Below are 15460 nucleotides of genomic sequence, written 5' to 3'. Positions count from 1 at the left end.
AACCAAAAAGTACTACAGTCAAAATTGCAGTAGAAGGAAACTGGATTAAAAAAACGCCAATTTCCCAGTGTTACTGGACCCAAACTTAGAAAATGGTTTGGGTTTTGCTATCCTTGTGCGAACTGGGGGGGGGTGGGGGGGGGGGGGGGGAAACAATGCTTATTGGTCAACGAATCCGTTGATAGACACAGTGATATTTGGCAAAATGATGTCCTGCAACAAATTCATATAGTATCATTTTTACATTTTTCTGACAGCAACAATAAACTGGATAGTGCTGACTTGCTTGTCAAAGTGCAATTCATAATTGATTATTTTTCCAAAAAGTTTAAAGAAACATTTAATTATATTCAAAATATCTCAATTGATGAAGGAATGATACTGTGGCATGGATGGTTAAATTTTAAAGTTCACAATCTGTTGAAAATTGCGAAATATGGAATACTGATTCGGATGCTGTGTGATTAGAGTACGGGATAAATTTCCTCATTCAAGATATATTCTGGCACTGGACAGCCTTCAGCAAAAACGGTGACGGAACTATTAACATCATCTGATGGAAAGTGGCATCACCTCTGCATGGATAATTGTTAAAACAGTGTAGAACTCTTAGAGAAGTTACTTGAAAAGAAAATTAGAGTTTGTGGAATGATACTGCAAAATGTAGGATTTCCGGAAAATTAAAGTGTGCAAAAGTCAATGTGTTTGAAGCTTGTCATCAACAAAAAGGTGAAAAGTGGCCGGTGACAAGACAAGTAATCTGACTTAGCACTGCTGGCGCCAAGCGAATAAATTTGTATGAGATGTTTTTTTGGTGACAAGGCGTTAATAAAAGTTTCCTTTTATTTTTGACAGCCAGTTCCAGACTGTACAGCAGGTGAGGAAACACCTACTTGAAAGCATCAAGTACTTCCTGAATGTGATTTATTGGTGGTCAAGCATTGACATGCAAGAACAAAATTTTGAAGCTCAGTTTTCCTGTAGGCATATTCTGAATTCTGAACATTTCCAAAGTTTGACAATACCTCACAGTTTATTTTTGTGCCAAACTCAAGAAAATCTACAAGAAGCACACATTTCCTGTCCCAAAGGCAGTCACCACAGTCTTTCTTGGAGGCAACATTTGCATGCATTTGCATGCATTTTCATGGGTTATGTTGGCAATTTGTGTCCTCCTTCCCCCTCCCCCTCACCCTTTCTCCCTGCCCCCCCCCCCCCCCCCCCCCTGTTTGACCAAAGTCTTGTCTCCAGTTAAGATTCGATCACATAAAGAGTCACTATCTTTTTTGTGAGAATCCAGAAATGTCAATGACACATCCATTTGCTGGTTCTTGAGTCAAGATTTTTGGTACCTATGTTGCACAAAATTTGTCATGGTCTAGCTTTTGTGCAGTGATCTGATGCAACATGAAATTTGTTTAAAATTAAACAAGAATTCTGCAATTGTTTATCTTGAAACATCTTGTAGACTTTCGCAACCAGTTTATCAGTCACAGTGCTTGGTCATCCACCTTCGTCTTCATTGTGAACGTTACCTCAGCCACTTTAAACCTAATGCACCATTGGTACATTCCACCTTCAGTGATTACATTGTTTCTGCACACTTCAGAGTTACCATTAAATTTCATTTGGTTTATGGTTTTTTGCCAACAAAAGCCTTATTACTGGCTGCACTTCACAACTTGCGGTATTTTCAATTGTGGCCAGCATTTAAAACCTTTTTTTAAATTTGTTTTATTTTTTATTTTATTTCTTATTTTTTTGTGAAATAGTGGGAACAACACGGACTTCATACTGGCATGGCATTATGCCAACTGAACAGACAAATGCCCGGACAACAATATGGCTATGCTAGTTGTGCCCAGTGTTGTTTCAGATGTTTGTATAAATCACTTTCCAGGATAAATAATTGATAATTGGATCTTAGATAATAAAGTAATATCACAATAGTATTGTCTTGTGGAAAAAGTCCAGCAACATACGTTTCTGCACGTAGTTCATTCTCCAGTCTTACATGTTGCTATAGAGCAAATGTGAGGTGCTGTGGGAAGGCAAGTTGCTGCACATAAACCCCCTGTTTCACAAAGCACTTAGCATCCAGCCCATGTTGGTCTATAGATTACTCATATGATTTTGATGCACATCCCTGTTGATTTTTGAACACACTCTGTAAGTTGATTTCTGAATGAATAATAAGCCACACGGGGTAGTAGCCTTATGGGGTCTGAGGCGACTTGCCACCGTTCGCGCGGCTCCCCCTGTCGGAGGTTCAGATCCTTCCTCTGACATCGGTGTATGTGTTGTACTTAGTGTAAGTTAGTTTAAGTTAGATTAAAGTAGTGTGTAAGTCTAGAAACTGATGACATGAGCAACTTGGTCCCATAGGGGCGGGGAAAAAAAAATCATAAGTTGATTTTTGAAGCGTCCATAATGTACGTGATGTCTGTCAGGGGAATCCTCGTTGCATCTAAAAATAAACTTTCTGCAGGCAAAAGGGGACTGGGCTATAGAAGATGAGTGGAGTAAGCCGAACAAGTGAACCCAATCGTTGTCTGATTATGTTGTTTGGGTTTTCGAATGATCAGCATTCTTATAATTACTAGGGAAATCCATAGTCAGACTACCAGAGTGGAAATAAATGACTAACAGGAATAAGAGATAAGAAAGATTACCTATTATCTTCTCGGTGTATCCAGGAAAATGAAATTTTGTCAGAAAATTTTTGGGCAGATCGCTACACTAGTAAGTGCCAATTGTACAGTCCCCTTCTAGCAGCCGCATAAGTTATGTTCTGGAAGTAGTGCTGAAAATGGTTTGAACAAACATAACAACGCCTAACCAGAGAATAATCGGGGATAACTAAACCGGTGATTCTGGCAAGGTTAGTGGAGTTAACTGGCAAATAAGTTTTGACAAATTCAGAAATAGTTCCAGAATTAGTGATGACAACACTGTTTATTAGAACGAGGATGGAGAGGAAACGGGGACATCACACAAATTATGGAAGAGTATGACGATTCTAAATTTATATAAAAATCTCGTACTACTACTTTTCGATCTCGTGCTTGAGAAACTGGAGCATATGAATGAAATGTAAAACTATTTCCGAACATAAAGCTTTTTGGTTGTAGTAGGCCCAATAGGCATTTTACGTTGGTCTTCGTGAATTATATTCTGTCGTGTTATAAAAATGACCATTTGTGCCAAAATAGTCTGTTATTTTGTGTGTGTTAAAATTTCTGCAGTGTTAGAAAGGCCTATTTTGTTTTATCCAGCACACAGTGACAAAATGGACATAATCAGATCGAGAAACCATACCAGTCTTGGGTACTATTTGTATTAACAACTTACGCAGTATTAGACAACGATATTTCGATTTTTCATGTAGCAAAATGTTTGATGAACTTCGATGAGGTAATAGATTCTTTCGCAGAAGAAACTGGGAGCAGGAGAGGCAGCACAGGACATTTTAATTTCCTCTGTCGTGAATATAGTTTGATGGCATCCAGTACAAAATACACACGTTTCAATTCCATGGAGCGAAATACAGTGACGTCGATAGAAGAATACTGTGTGAAGTGGGGCGGCATTGCACTCAGGCACACTTAAGACCAAATAACATGTCTTACATTTCCTCATACATATATGTTTTATGTATCAGACTCTTCAGAAAGGTGTGCATTACAAAATGAACATAGTTCTGAAAATTCGTTTTTTGAAAATTTTTGAAGTATCTCAAACTCACGATGGAGGAGGGGGGGGGGGGGGGGCTGGGAGGGGGTTGCCACTATCTAAGTATTCCACCGGTTCGGAAATATCGTAGATCAGAGTCTGATGCGCAGAGCAATCTGAGTTGTAGTGGGGAAGTGTGTAGTCTCCGCGTACCTGTGTTTACGTTTAGTGATTTTGCTGTTTCCTCTTCGTTTACTGCTCTCATGACAAATGAAAACAAAATGGATTTCTGTGGCCGGGAATTAAAATATGTTCAGATCATTACCGAAGGGTAGTATACGTTATTAGTTCCAGATTTTATTTTATTTCCACTTTTCTGACAGCCATGCATTAATCACCTTGTAGAACGATGTAATTATTTTTGTCGGTTTTCTAAAGAAATTTGGTTTTTATTATTCTCTTACTCTGAGGCAGTCAATGTGTTTGAAACAGTGTTTAGTTCCACACTATTGGCTAATTTCAACTGCTTGCTGCATTTCAAGTGCACGTTTTCATCTTTTAGCATGTATGGCATTATGCCATAATAAATAATCAAAAAGAAATTAATACAGAACTGGTACTGAAAGAAAATAGGTAGAGGCCTACTTCATTGGGAATCTGGACATACAAATGTGCTCTTGAAGTATGCACTTTACATGTGCCATTTTAGAATGGTTCACAAAATTCTGATGCTCTTGGAATATCCTCTGATGTCTCTCTTCTTTTATGACATAATGTAAGATCTTTTAATGTTTTACACATATGAACATATGGTCTTCCTGCATCATAGCAACTGCCAAAGCATGGTGGCGCCTGTTATCTGGTGGTGTGACTACTACTGAAATGAACCTATTTCTAACAGGTCACCGGAAAATATAGTGAATGTTGGTTTGAAAAGCATTATTTTCAAAGTAAATTTCCTTTTACGCAAGTTGAACTGTGTTCCAGAATGTACGATGAATTTCTTAAATCACAGTGCATTTGATGACTAGCCATTTAGAAGCATTTCGAGCCCAGAAGATCAGACATTCATGTCGTTATTACGAGCAAATTGATGTAGTGCCACGGGAAGCTCTCTCTCCTCTGCAGTAGCTAAGTTATTTATGGGAAACTTTGAGGACAAGTCACTGGACTCGGCTAAAAATTTTACTGGCACATTTGTGTGATAGATCCTAAAGTGTAACATTCGCGAAAAATATCAACTATATATGTGAAAGCTTAGCTTCTCTTGCAGCTTATGAACCTTAGAGACCAATATTATATGTGAAAGCTTTGCTTTTTCTTGTAGCAACACTATGCAAATTAATTTAAAACATTAACATTTCCTGTTTGTGTATCACTGCTACTATTAGCTGACTAGATCATGTGTTTAGTGGTCTGAATAACCGCTGTCATTGGCTGGCGCAATCACGTGTCATGGGCTATGACTGGCTTACAAAAGCGCATCGCAATCTTGATTACAATGGTTCGGAAAGTAACATGCAGTGTTTGGTGGAAATCAAATTTATACTTTCGTAATATGAAAATATGCAGCGTACATGTTGCTGCACATCAAAAATCTTTCCAAGGAGATGCCCAATGCATATCTTTTTATAAAATCCTAGAAATGGCAGCAATAAAGGTATGAATATTCGGCAGTCAAATAACCAAGAATAAGCTGCAGGGAAGTGTTCATTCTTCATCTAGTAAATGAACTCATAAATGGAAAGCAACAAAGAGCAAGAGGACAACAAGAAAGCTAATCAAATGAAGGAGCAACTGTAGAACTGAACAAATCAGTGAAGCAACAGAAGTGCCAGAGCAAATGTGTGCAAAGAATAAAGATGGACGACGACATTGAGAAATGGAAAAAGTTGCCTGCAGAAAATGAGTATGAAAAGTGTTAATAATCTGCACAAAGTTAGATTTCAGTGTTCAGAAAAAGCATCTGAAGTAAATAAATTAATGTTGGGGGACTTCAGAACTTGGTCACACATCTGAGTGGTCATGCGAAGTTTTGTATGCAAAGCAGCAATCTAAAAATGTTAGAACTTTCCAGACGTAAAGCTTTATTGAAATGTGTACTTATCATACAGATGAATGGAAAAAATGCGTGTATTATTTTAATCATGTTATAGACTTTTAATGCAAATATCATTAGGGCTCAAACGAGCCCTTCCCCTCTGTTAGAGGTCTACCACATTTTCCACTGTTCTGCTGTTAACTACAGTAATGTTTTCTACCTGTTCCAGACTACAAATTTGAATACATATTTTACATTGGTATGTGTATTGTTTCTGATGTAGTTGAGAAACATGTATGTGTATTTCTGAATTTGGAAAACATGGTTAAGAAATGAGAATCAGAACCCATGTTTTTGTTTGATTTTTCTATATGTAGCTGTTTGAAAATGTGTAATTAAACAGGGGAAACATCATCTTTAACAGTTTGCGTGAAAGTGGAAAATGTTGCATCATGTGCACCAATGTACTGTGTGTTACATATTTGGAAGAAGTCACTCAGATTAATAAATCTGCTTGCAGTTTGATGATAGGTTTGATGTGAATGCATTATTTCCAATGTGCCTTATCTATTTGACCAGCTCGTTTCCATTCATCTTAGCACCAATTTATGCAGAGTTCTCTCTTTTTACCAGTTGTACTATCTGAGACTTCCAAAGGACATAAAGGATTACAAAGTAATATTAATGGATGCCACAGTAGCTACAGGTGCAGCAGCTATGATGGCGATCAGAGTTCTTCTGGATCATGATGTTCCTGAAGAAAATATACTCCTGGTGTCATTGCTGATGGCAGAATCAGGTAGCATTTACAGTAACCATTGAAGTATTTTAGCGAAATGATTAGGCTGTATTTATTACATTTTCAGTAAGTTCAGTTAAATTAAACACTGGTGTACACCACCAAGAAGTTTGCATTTAAGGTAGTCCAATAGTTGATGTAAAATTTTCTTTCAGAAATATTGGCTGAAAATTAATGTCTCTGTAGAAGTCAATTTAATAACACAAAAAAATGCATGGATATTTAGCTTGTGACTGTTATGTAGTAAAGGTGTACTAGTAATTATAGTGTCTTTTAATCATGCCTGTCTGCAACTTGACATGCCTTCTTTATGGTAAGTAGCGATCTATCTTTTCCTACATTGTTGGTATAGTAGTAATTATTTATTTTCGTCGTCTCTTAAGTAGCATGCTTTACTTTTTGATTCTGCTGCCAAACGATTCGTCTCTGTTCTTTGTTAGAAGAATACTCAAATGAAGCAAACAATGTGTGCAGAAGAAAAGTGTCTTTGACCTTCGTAACTGTCAAAGAGAGAGACTTCCACACTGTACTAGTTTCATGATGCAGTGCATGTCCTAACTTATTTGTTTATCTGGTTTTGAAGATTATATAAGGCAGTGTCCCTTACTCCATCTTTTGTATATGCTGTAGCTGACATGGTTTATTTACTGAGATCTAATTTATCCTTAGCATCCTAAACACAGGAGAAGAAGTAAATGTAAAGCTGTCTTAAAGATGATCTTTTGACAGTCCTTAGGAACTCCAAAATTTTAACAGCAGAAATTTTGTTCTGATTTTTGGAATGGTCAAAGTTCCAGAACCATATGGCAGTGTTGAAAATGCTGTAACTTATTAAAAATTAATTTGCGTGTTTCTGATTTTGTGCTATAATGTTTCTATTGTTCTATGTTCTATTATTGTTCAAATAGTGAAGAGTCCAGAATGTAATAATAATATGGAAAGAATAGATTGCTCCATACCACATAGAGGGGATGCTGAATCACAAAAAGGCACAATGAAAAGGCCTGCTAAACATTTAAGCTTTCAAAAACAAAAGGCTCTGTGAAGTGGTAAACAAATTCGTACAAGCACAACTTACACACACACGACCTCTGTCTCCAGATGTTGGACCCAACTGCGAACTGCTGTGTTGCCTGATGAGGGTGGTGGTGGTGGTAAGGAGGCAGCATTTTGCAGGCAGGGAGAGGTGCAGCAGGATAAGGATAGGGATGACTGAAGAGACTGTGCTACTTTTAAGGTCATGTTGGGACACAGTGGAGACAGGATGGGCTGTTAGTTGCAGAGTTGTGGGGCTATGCACTCACTCTATGCCCTGCAAATCTCCATCATATTTGAGCATTCTGCAGTGTTTCACATGTGGAAAACTGAGTGATACCTGTGGTATTCTGTGAGTTCTGTCTTAATAGCTGAAACCCCTAGACAACACTGTGTGTTTCACAAACAGACGAGAAACCTTATTTTCAAAGTGCTGCTGTTCTTAAAATGTGCAGCTGATTCAGATGAGTTGGTCTGCAGAGGCAGGAATGCAGTGCAGTGGTCTGTAGTGATATTGATTTACGAGCTGTCGGGCACATTGTGCAGGAGGCCAAATTGTCTCGGCAGGCAATTGGAAAAGAGGAGTTTGTCTCCAGGAAAGAAACATTGCATGCCTAGGTGGGTAATAGGAATCAGCGACTTCAGTTGAGAGGGGAGTTCACTATGGCAGTGAAATTGCTCGTTGTTATGCCTGTAGCAGCTGGTTTGAAGGCAGTGCAATATCAGTGCAGAAAATATTGGAAAACATCAATTTAAACATGTAAAATCCAGTGACTGATGCTGCTCCTGGGATGACATTTCTAAGAATAATGAGTGAAGTATTATTAGGGTGAGACTTGGGAAAATTAAATCCACACTAAAAATTGTCTTTGGCATACAACAGATGGACAAGACAGCTTGAAATTCTTGTGGAAAGAAAGTAAACTAATATTCAGAGCAAAATCAAAAACAATCTCTACCATGCCAAAATGAATGGGGAAGAAACATGTTGAGAATGGTTTCAGAATCAGCTGTTGCCTTATTTGGATCCAGGCTGTGTCATTATGGTCAGTGCAAGCTATCACTCTGTTGTTCTTGCCAGGCCGCCCACTACAAAAATAAGAAAAGGTGATATAATTTCATGACAGGGCCGTTATGACATATCGAATATTGAAACACAAACAAGAGCAGAGCTGCTGGACCTCGTGAAGATTTCAAAAGGCAATGGTAAACGATACAAAATTGATTTCATAGCTCTGCAACATGGTCACAAAATGAGAGGAGTACCTCCTCATTATTGCCATTATAATCATGCACACCATTGAAGAGGTACATGACATATAGAAATTCTACGTTTAAAGTAGCTGACACTGTAAAACTGATCCATGAGGCAGTAGACAAAATCCCCATTGCTAGTTGGGAAGCTTGAGTACATACGTGACAATCAACAGGAAGATTATTGAAAAGAAGTTGTTCCAGAGAAATAATGCAATTGATAATCATTAGTCTGGCACCCACATGTGACGATTCCAGTTCTAAAAGCAGTGACTATGAAAGATCGGAATAAAAAGATATGTGAGTAAACTAAATTTATTTTCTAATTTCCATGGAACATTAATGTTCTTGATTAAATTAAATAATTTATGATATAGGCCACAGTTAGACACTGAAATGAATTCAGTGATGGAGTGAAAATTTGTTCCAGACCGGGACTTAAACCTGGATTTCCCACTTCACACTAGTGGTCGCCTAACTCCTTCAGCTATCCAAGCACACTTTACTCCCAAATTCCCAACCTGTTGCACACTACTTATGGAGCACCCCCCCCCCCCCCCCCCTCATACAGTCATACTCATTGCTCACTGCATCATGCCGGATTCCCGCAAGAGTTCAGAAGAGTGTGTGCATCCACACTGAAGTGATCTGAATAGCTGTGTCCCACTTTCGAAAGAACAGACACCACTCTTGATCACTCAGCTGTATGTATACAGAACACACACCACACATGCGTAAATATATATGGCTCGATGGCCATTAAGATTGTTCCGGTGCAGATGCACTCTTTTGCTTGAACTGTTGCGAGAATCCAGCATGACACAGCAAGTACTGTTTATATTGGAGAGGGCACACTATGTAAATAATGTGTGACAATTTGGGAATTTGGGTGATATGGAAAGCATGCTCAGTGGTTGAAATGACTGCAGCCTCAAAGTGGGAAATCCGAGTGAGAGGCCAGGTCTGGCACAAATTTTCACTTGTCACCATTGAATTTACTACAGTGCCCAATTGTGGGGGATGTCAGAATTTATTCCATTTCATCATGTATACATATGGCTGAGGGATCAGTAATAGTGTCTGTTCTTACAGACATGTCTGAAAGAACATACCAATTAATCTGTGCAGTAGAGAAGTTCAGTGCATGATATGTTTTGTAACAGGGATTTTATTTTACTTCTCACTATTCTGTCTGCCAATATAATGCTGTTTGTTGTGCTGTGGATATTTTAAAATATTTTCTCATTTTGGTAATAAAATAAGGGGCAAGAGATGATGTGATTCAGCCCATAAGGTGCAGTTTATTATAGAATCCATTCTGTAGTGCAAGACTGTATCGCTGGTTTTTCTTCATGTCTTCATGGCTGGGAAAGATTAAATATGTGTACTGCTGGAGTGGGAGCAGAGAAGAGGTGACACACATTAGTGAACATTGAGGCCAGATGGTTTTAGGGAAATAAAAGATATGTTGCAGGGAGAGTTGCTGCCTGCACAGTTCAGAAAAGCTGGTTTTGGTAGGAAGAATACAGATGGTGGGTGCTGTGAACTAGCCATTGAAGTGCAGCACATGTATTGGGGTGGTATGTTCAGCAACTGCATGGTCCATTTGTCTCTAGGCCTCAGTTTCCTGTGCACAGACAGCTCGTTATGCATTGTGCCCCTGTAGAAAGCGACACAATTGTTGCAACTTAGTTTGTAGATCACGTGTCTACTTTCACAAATAGTTCTGCCTTTGATAGGGTAGGAGAGGCTTGTGATAGGACTTCAGTAGGTGGTAGTGGAAGGGCGTATGGGACAGGTCCTGCATCTAAGTTTATTGCAGAGCCATGGACCAAGGGGCTGGATGCAGGGATTAATAAGGATATTTGGTAGGTTCATTGGGCGATAGTATATTACCAGGTGTACCGTCATGAAATGAGCGTTTTTTGTTGTGAAAATGAAACACTAATTTTGAATTGAAAAGTAAAAACATTTTATTCAAAGTACTGACCATTGCTTTCTATACCTTTTACCACCTTTCTGGCAATTTGTGGACACTATGCCAATAGAAATGTTAGTCTTTTGAAGCAAACCAATCAGACACGCAATTTTAGACTTCTTCATAGGAATCGAAGTGTTCCTCAGCCAATGCGTGTCCCATTGATGAAAACAAATGGTAGTTGGAAGGGGCCAAGTCTGGTGAATATGGCGGGTGGAGTAGTGTCTCCCAGCCAAGTGTTTTGATTGTATTCTGAACCAGTTTTGCTTAGTGTGCAGGTGCATTGTCATGTAAAAAAAAAAAAAAAAAAAATTACTTTGCCATGTCTTCTGGCTCATTCTGGTCTTTCTTCGATCAATGCATAGTTCAAATTGATAATTTGCTGCCTGTTGTGATTAGTATTCAGTTTCACCAGGTTTTAGAAGCTCATGATACCACACCTTTCTGATAGCACCAAACACAGAGCATTGTCTTCTCACTGAATCGATCTGGTTTTGCAGTTGATGTTGATAGTCGTCCTGGATTAACCCATGATTTTTCCCGTTTAGGATTCTCAAAATAAATCCTTTTTTCATCACCAGTTACAATTCTATGCAAAGTTGATTTTCTTTCAGGTCTTTGAAACAAAATTTGACAAATGATCTTTCGGTTTTCCATCTGTCTTTCATTGAACACATGTGGCACCCATTTTCCACACTTTTGTATCTTTCCTGTAGCTTTCAAATGGTCAGAAATTGTTTGTTGTGCAACACTTAGTATTGCTGCCGTTTGCTTCTGACTCAAAGTATCATCTTCATCCAATATTGCTTGCAATTCGGCATCTTCGAACTTTTTCAGTGGTCTTCAAAGTTTCTTAATTTCTTACACCAAAATCAGTATTTCTGAACCGTTGAATCCATCTTTTGCATGTTGCTTCTGATAGAACATGATCACCATATGCCTTGACAAGCATTCGATGCAATGCTGCAGCACTTTTTTTCAAATGAAAACAAAAAAATTAATGCTTTCCACAAATCATCACTTTCTGGTACAAAATTTGACATTGTTAACACAATGAAAATATATGATGTTAATTGTTCCTTGACTTGATGTATACTAAATATCTTTTACAGATGTCATACAATAAAAAAAGGCTGGTTCACAACAAATGTTCCCTATCGACTCATGTATCTTAATGCTCATTTCATACTGGTGCACCTGGTATATTAAGAGGGGTGGAAAGGATAGTGGACAGGATATTCCTCATTTCAGGGCATGACAAGAGGTAGTCAAAACCCTGGCAGAGAATGTGATTCAGTTTCTGCAGGTATGATTGGCACTGTCTTGAGAAGAGTGCTCTTTCATGGTTGGACAGTGGGTATGTTGGATGTGGTAGGTGACCGGAAAGACAAGGCATAGCAGCCCTGTTTTTAGACAAGCTTGGGAGGACAATTTTGGCCTATGAAGACCTCAGGGGGTTCTTGGCATATTTGGAGAGGGACTACTTGTCACTACGAAAGTGACAGCCTTGAGTGACTAAGCGGCATGGAAGTACAGAGACAGTGGTCGCGGGTCCGTGTACGTGTGCGTGCGTAATGTAGAAATGTTTGTGGATTGTCTTCTGAATACTTAAAAAAAAAAACCTAGCCGTCACCGTGCTTCATCAAGATTACTTTGACACAGATTTCACATTGTTGTTCTCAGTGTAAATTATTTACAGCTTAAATGTGATGTTAAAACAGATGACATAAACATCTTAAAGTGTATATTGTAACAGTTTTAATGTTTTATTTGTTGTTACAGGTGTTCATTCTATAGCATATGCGTTCCCCCATGTCCGTATAGTCACATCTGCTTTGGATAAAGAAATTAATGAAAAATTTTATGTTGTTCCTGGTATTGGCAATTTTGGTGACCGTTATTTTGGAACTGAGCCATCAGAGGAGGCCTTCTGATATTGTGCATGAAATTGTTGCAGTTTGAAATAAACAGTATTTCTGTAACATCAGTGACAGATAGTTAACTGCAACAAAAGAAAACGTGCTCTCCAGAATTGTTCAGTGGAGCAGTGTTTAATGATACAGGGTTTTTATAATTGTTTTCAGTACTTAATTATGCTTTTATCACGGAAGTGAGAAGCTGTGTGTGTGTGTGTGTGTGTGTGTGTGTGTGTGTGTGTGTGTGTGTGTGTAATTAGATGTTATGTTACTGGTTATTTTGTCCCTCACCGTGCTTTCACCTGTGTATAATATCATTATTTATTTATTTACTTTTTAAAAGAAAATGGAATGAATTTTGCAATGTCAATTTGTTGTTGAAATGTGTACAAGTATGCAATGCAGTGTTGCCAAGTGAATTGTGTGCCTGTTGAGGGGAACACAGTGCCATGTTATGCTGTGGTATGAAATATTGGAAGCTATTTTGGTACTTGGCATAAAGCAGAAATATAATAGTGACAATAATCTTTAGTAGTTGGCATTTTTTCTGCTTCCCTATAAAGAATTCCAATGTGTAAGAAACACAGACAGCTTGGGATTAAATACTGAACACCTCAATTTATTTGAAAAAGCAAAATCTTTATTTGCAATACTACTGTACAAGCAGTTACTTTACTGTTCAATCACTCTTTATTGTGTTGGATACGTACATTTCTAGTTTGTCACAACTAGCTGTATATACTCTGCAGAAATGTTTGATCACTTATTCCAGGCACACTCTTTGCTTGATGGGGCTGGCACTGCATCTTTTTGACACTGAGTCAAATCCTAAAAATGTGAAAAGTGGTATTTTATTAAGGGCAGTGTTTCTGTTGAATAAAGAAGTATTGTTACTACAATTTCCAATTTAAAATTTATTTAACATGTACAAAGAATTTTATTTCCTTTTCATTATAGAGGAAACTTAACTTCTAGTAAGATAACTTTTTGTTCAATATTAATTGATGTATTTTGTCTGACAGATAAAGTGAACCGTGTTTTTTTTAAATGTATGATTGCATCAAGAATAGAGCCATCCTTAAAGAACATCGAAGACATAAAGGAGTTGAACATTACATTCAGTTCTGTTAGTGATACCACCACCTCCTCCTCCTCCTTCCCTTGTTGTTGTTGTCTTCAGTCCTGAGACTGGTTTGATGCAGCTCTCCATGCTACTCTATCCTGTGCAAGCTGCTTCATCTCCCAGTACCTACTGCAACCTACATCCTTCTGAATCTGCTTAGTGTACTCATCTCTCGGTCTCCCTCTACGATTTTTACCCTCCACGCTGCCCTCCAATGCTAAATTTGTGATCCCTTGATGCCTCAAAACATGTCCTACCAACCGATCCCTTCTTCTAGTCAAGTTGTGCCACAAACTTCTCTTCTCCCCAATCCTATTCAATACCTCCTCATTAGTTACGTGATCTATCCACCTTATCTTCAGTATTCTTCTGTAGCACCACATTTCGAAAGCTTCTATTCTCTTCTTGTCCAAACTAGTTATCGTCCATGTTTCACTTCCATACATGGCTACACTCCAAACAAATACTTTCAGAAACGACTTCCTGATACATAAATCTATATTCGATGTTAACAAATTTCTCTTCTTCAGAAACGCTTTCCTTGCCATTGCCAGTCTACATTTTATATCCTCTCTACTTCGACCATCATCAGTTATTTTACTTCCTAAATAGCAAAACTCCTTTACTACTTTAAGTGTCTCATTTCCTAATCTAATTCCCTCAGCATCACCCGATTTAATTTGACTACATTCCATAAGCCTCGTTTTGCTTTTGTTAATGTTCATCTTATATCCTCCTTTCAAGACACTGTCCATTCCGTTCAACTGCTCTTCCAAGTCCTTTGCCGTCTCTGACAGAATTACAATGTCATCGGCGAACCTCAAAGTTTTTACTTCGTCTCCATGAATTTTAATACCTACTCCAAATTTTTCTTTTGTTTCCTGTACTGCTTGCTCAATATACAGATTGAATAACATCGGGGAGAGGCTACAACCCTGTTTCACTCCCCTCCCAACCACTGCTTCCCTTTCATGCCCCTCGACTCTTATGACTGCCATCTGGTTTCTGTACAAATTATAAATAGCCTTTCGCTCCCTGTATTTTACCCCTGCCACCTTTAGAATTTGAAAAAGAGTATTCCAGTCAACATTGTCAAAAGCTTTCTCTAAGTCTACAAATGCTAGAAACGTAGGTTTGCCTTTTCTTAATCTTTCTTCTAAGATAAGTCGTAAGGTCAGTATTGCCTCACGTGTTCCAACATTTCGACGGAATCCAAACTGATCCTCCCCGAGGTCTGCATCTACCAGTTTTTCCATTCGTCTGTAAAGAATTCGCGTTAGTATTTTGCAGCCGTGGCTTATTAAACTGATAGTTCGGTAATTTTCACATCTGTCAGCACCTGCTTTCTTTGGGATTGGAATTATTATATTCTTCTTGAAGTCTGAGGGTATTTCGCCTGTCTCATACATCTTGCTCACCAGCTGGTAGAGTTTTGTCATGACTGGCTCTCCCAAGGCCGTCAGTAGTTCTAATGGAATGTGGTCTACTCCGGGGGCCTTGTTTCGACTCAGGTCTTTCAGTGCTCTGTCAAACTCTTCACGCAGTATCGTATCTCCCATTTCGTCTTCATCTACATCCTCTTCTATTTCCATAATATTGTCCTCAAGTACATCGCCCTTGTATAAGCCTTCTATATACTCCT

At 38.4% G+C, this 15460-nt stretch overlaps 1 protein-coding gene across 3 annotated transcripts in view; it reads left to right on the top strand.

The window, feature by feature from the left end:
* The window catches only part of LOC126353991 (uridine-cytidine kinase-like 1), a 105606-nt gene extending 91796 nt beyond the window's left edge, over positions 1–13810 (top strand). For all 3 annotated transcript variants that reach the window (XM_050003296.1, XM_050003294.1, XM_050003295.1), the window contains exons 10-11: positions 6347–6512; positions 12562–13810. In XM_050003296.1, the coding sequence (XP_049859253.1) occupies positions 6347–6512; positions 12562–12713 (318 nt within the window). In that variant the 3' untranslated portion in view covers positions 12714–13810. The remainder of the gene's footprint in view (positions 1–6346; positions 6513–12561) is intronic.
* Positions 13811–15460: the final 1650 nt, after the last annotated feature.

This window comes from Schistocerca gregaria, chromosome 3 (assembly GCF_023897955.1).
Source record: "Schistocerca gregaria isolate iqSchGreg1 chromosome 3, iqSchGreg1.2, whole genome shotgun sequence".
Lineage (NCBI taxonomy): Eukaryota > Metazoa > Arthropoda > Insecta > Orthoptera > Acrididae > Schistocerca > Schistocerca gregaria.
This window is presented reverse-complemented; position numbering and strand designations above follow the sequence as displayed.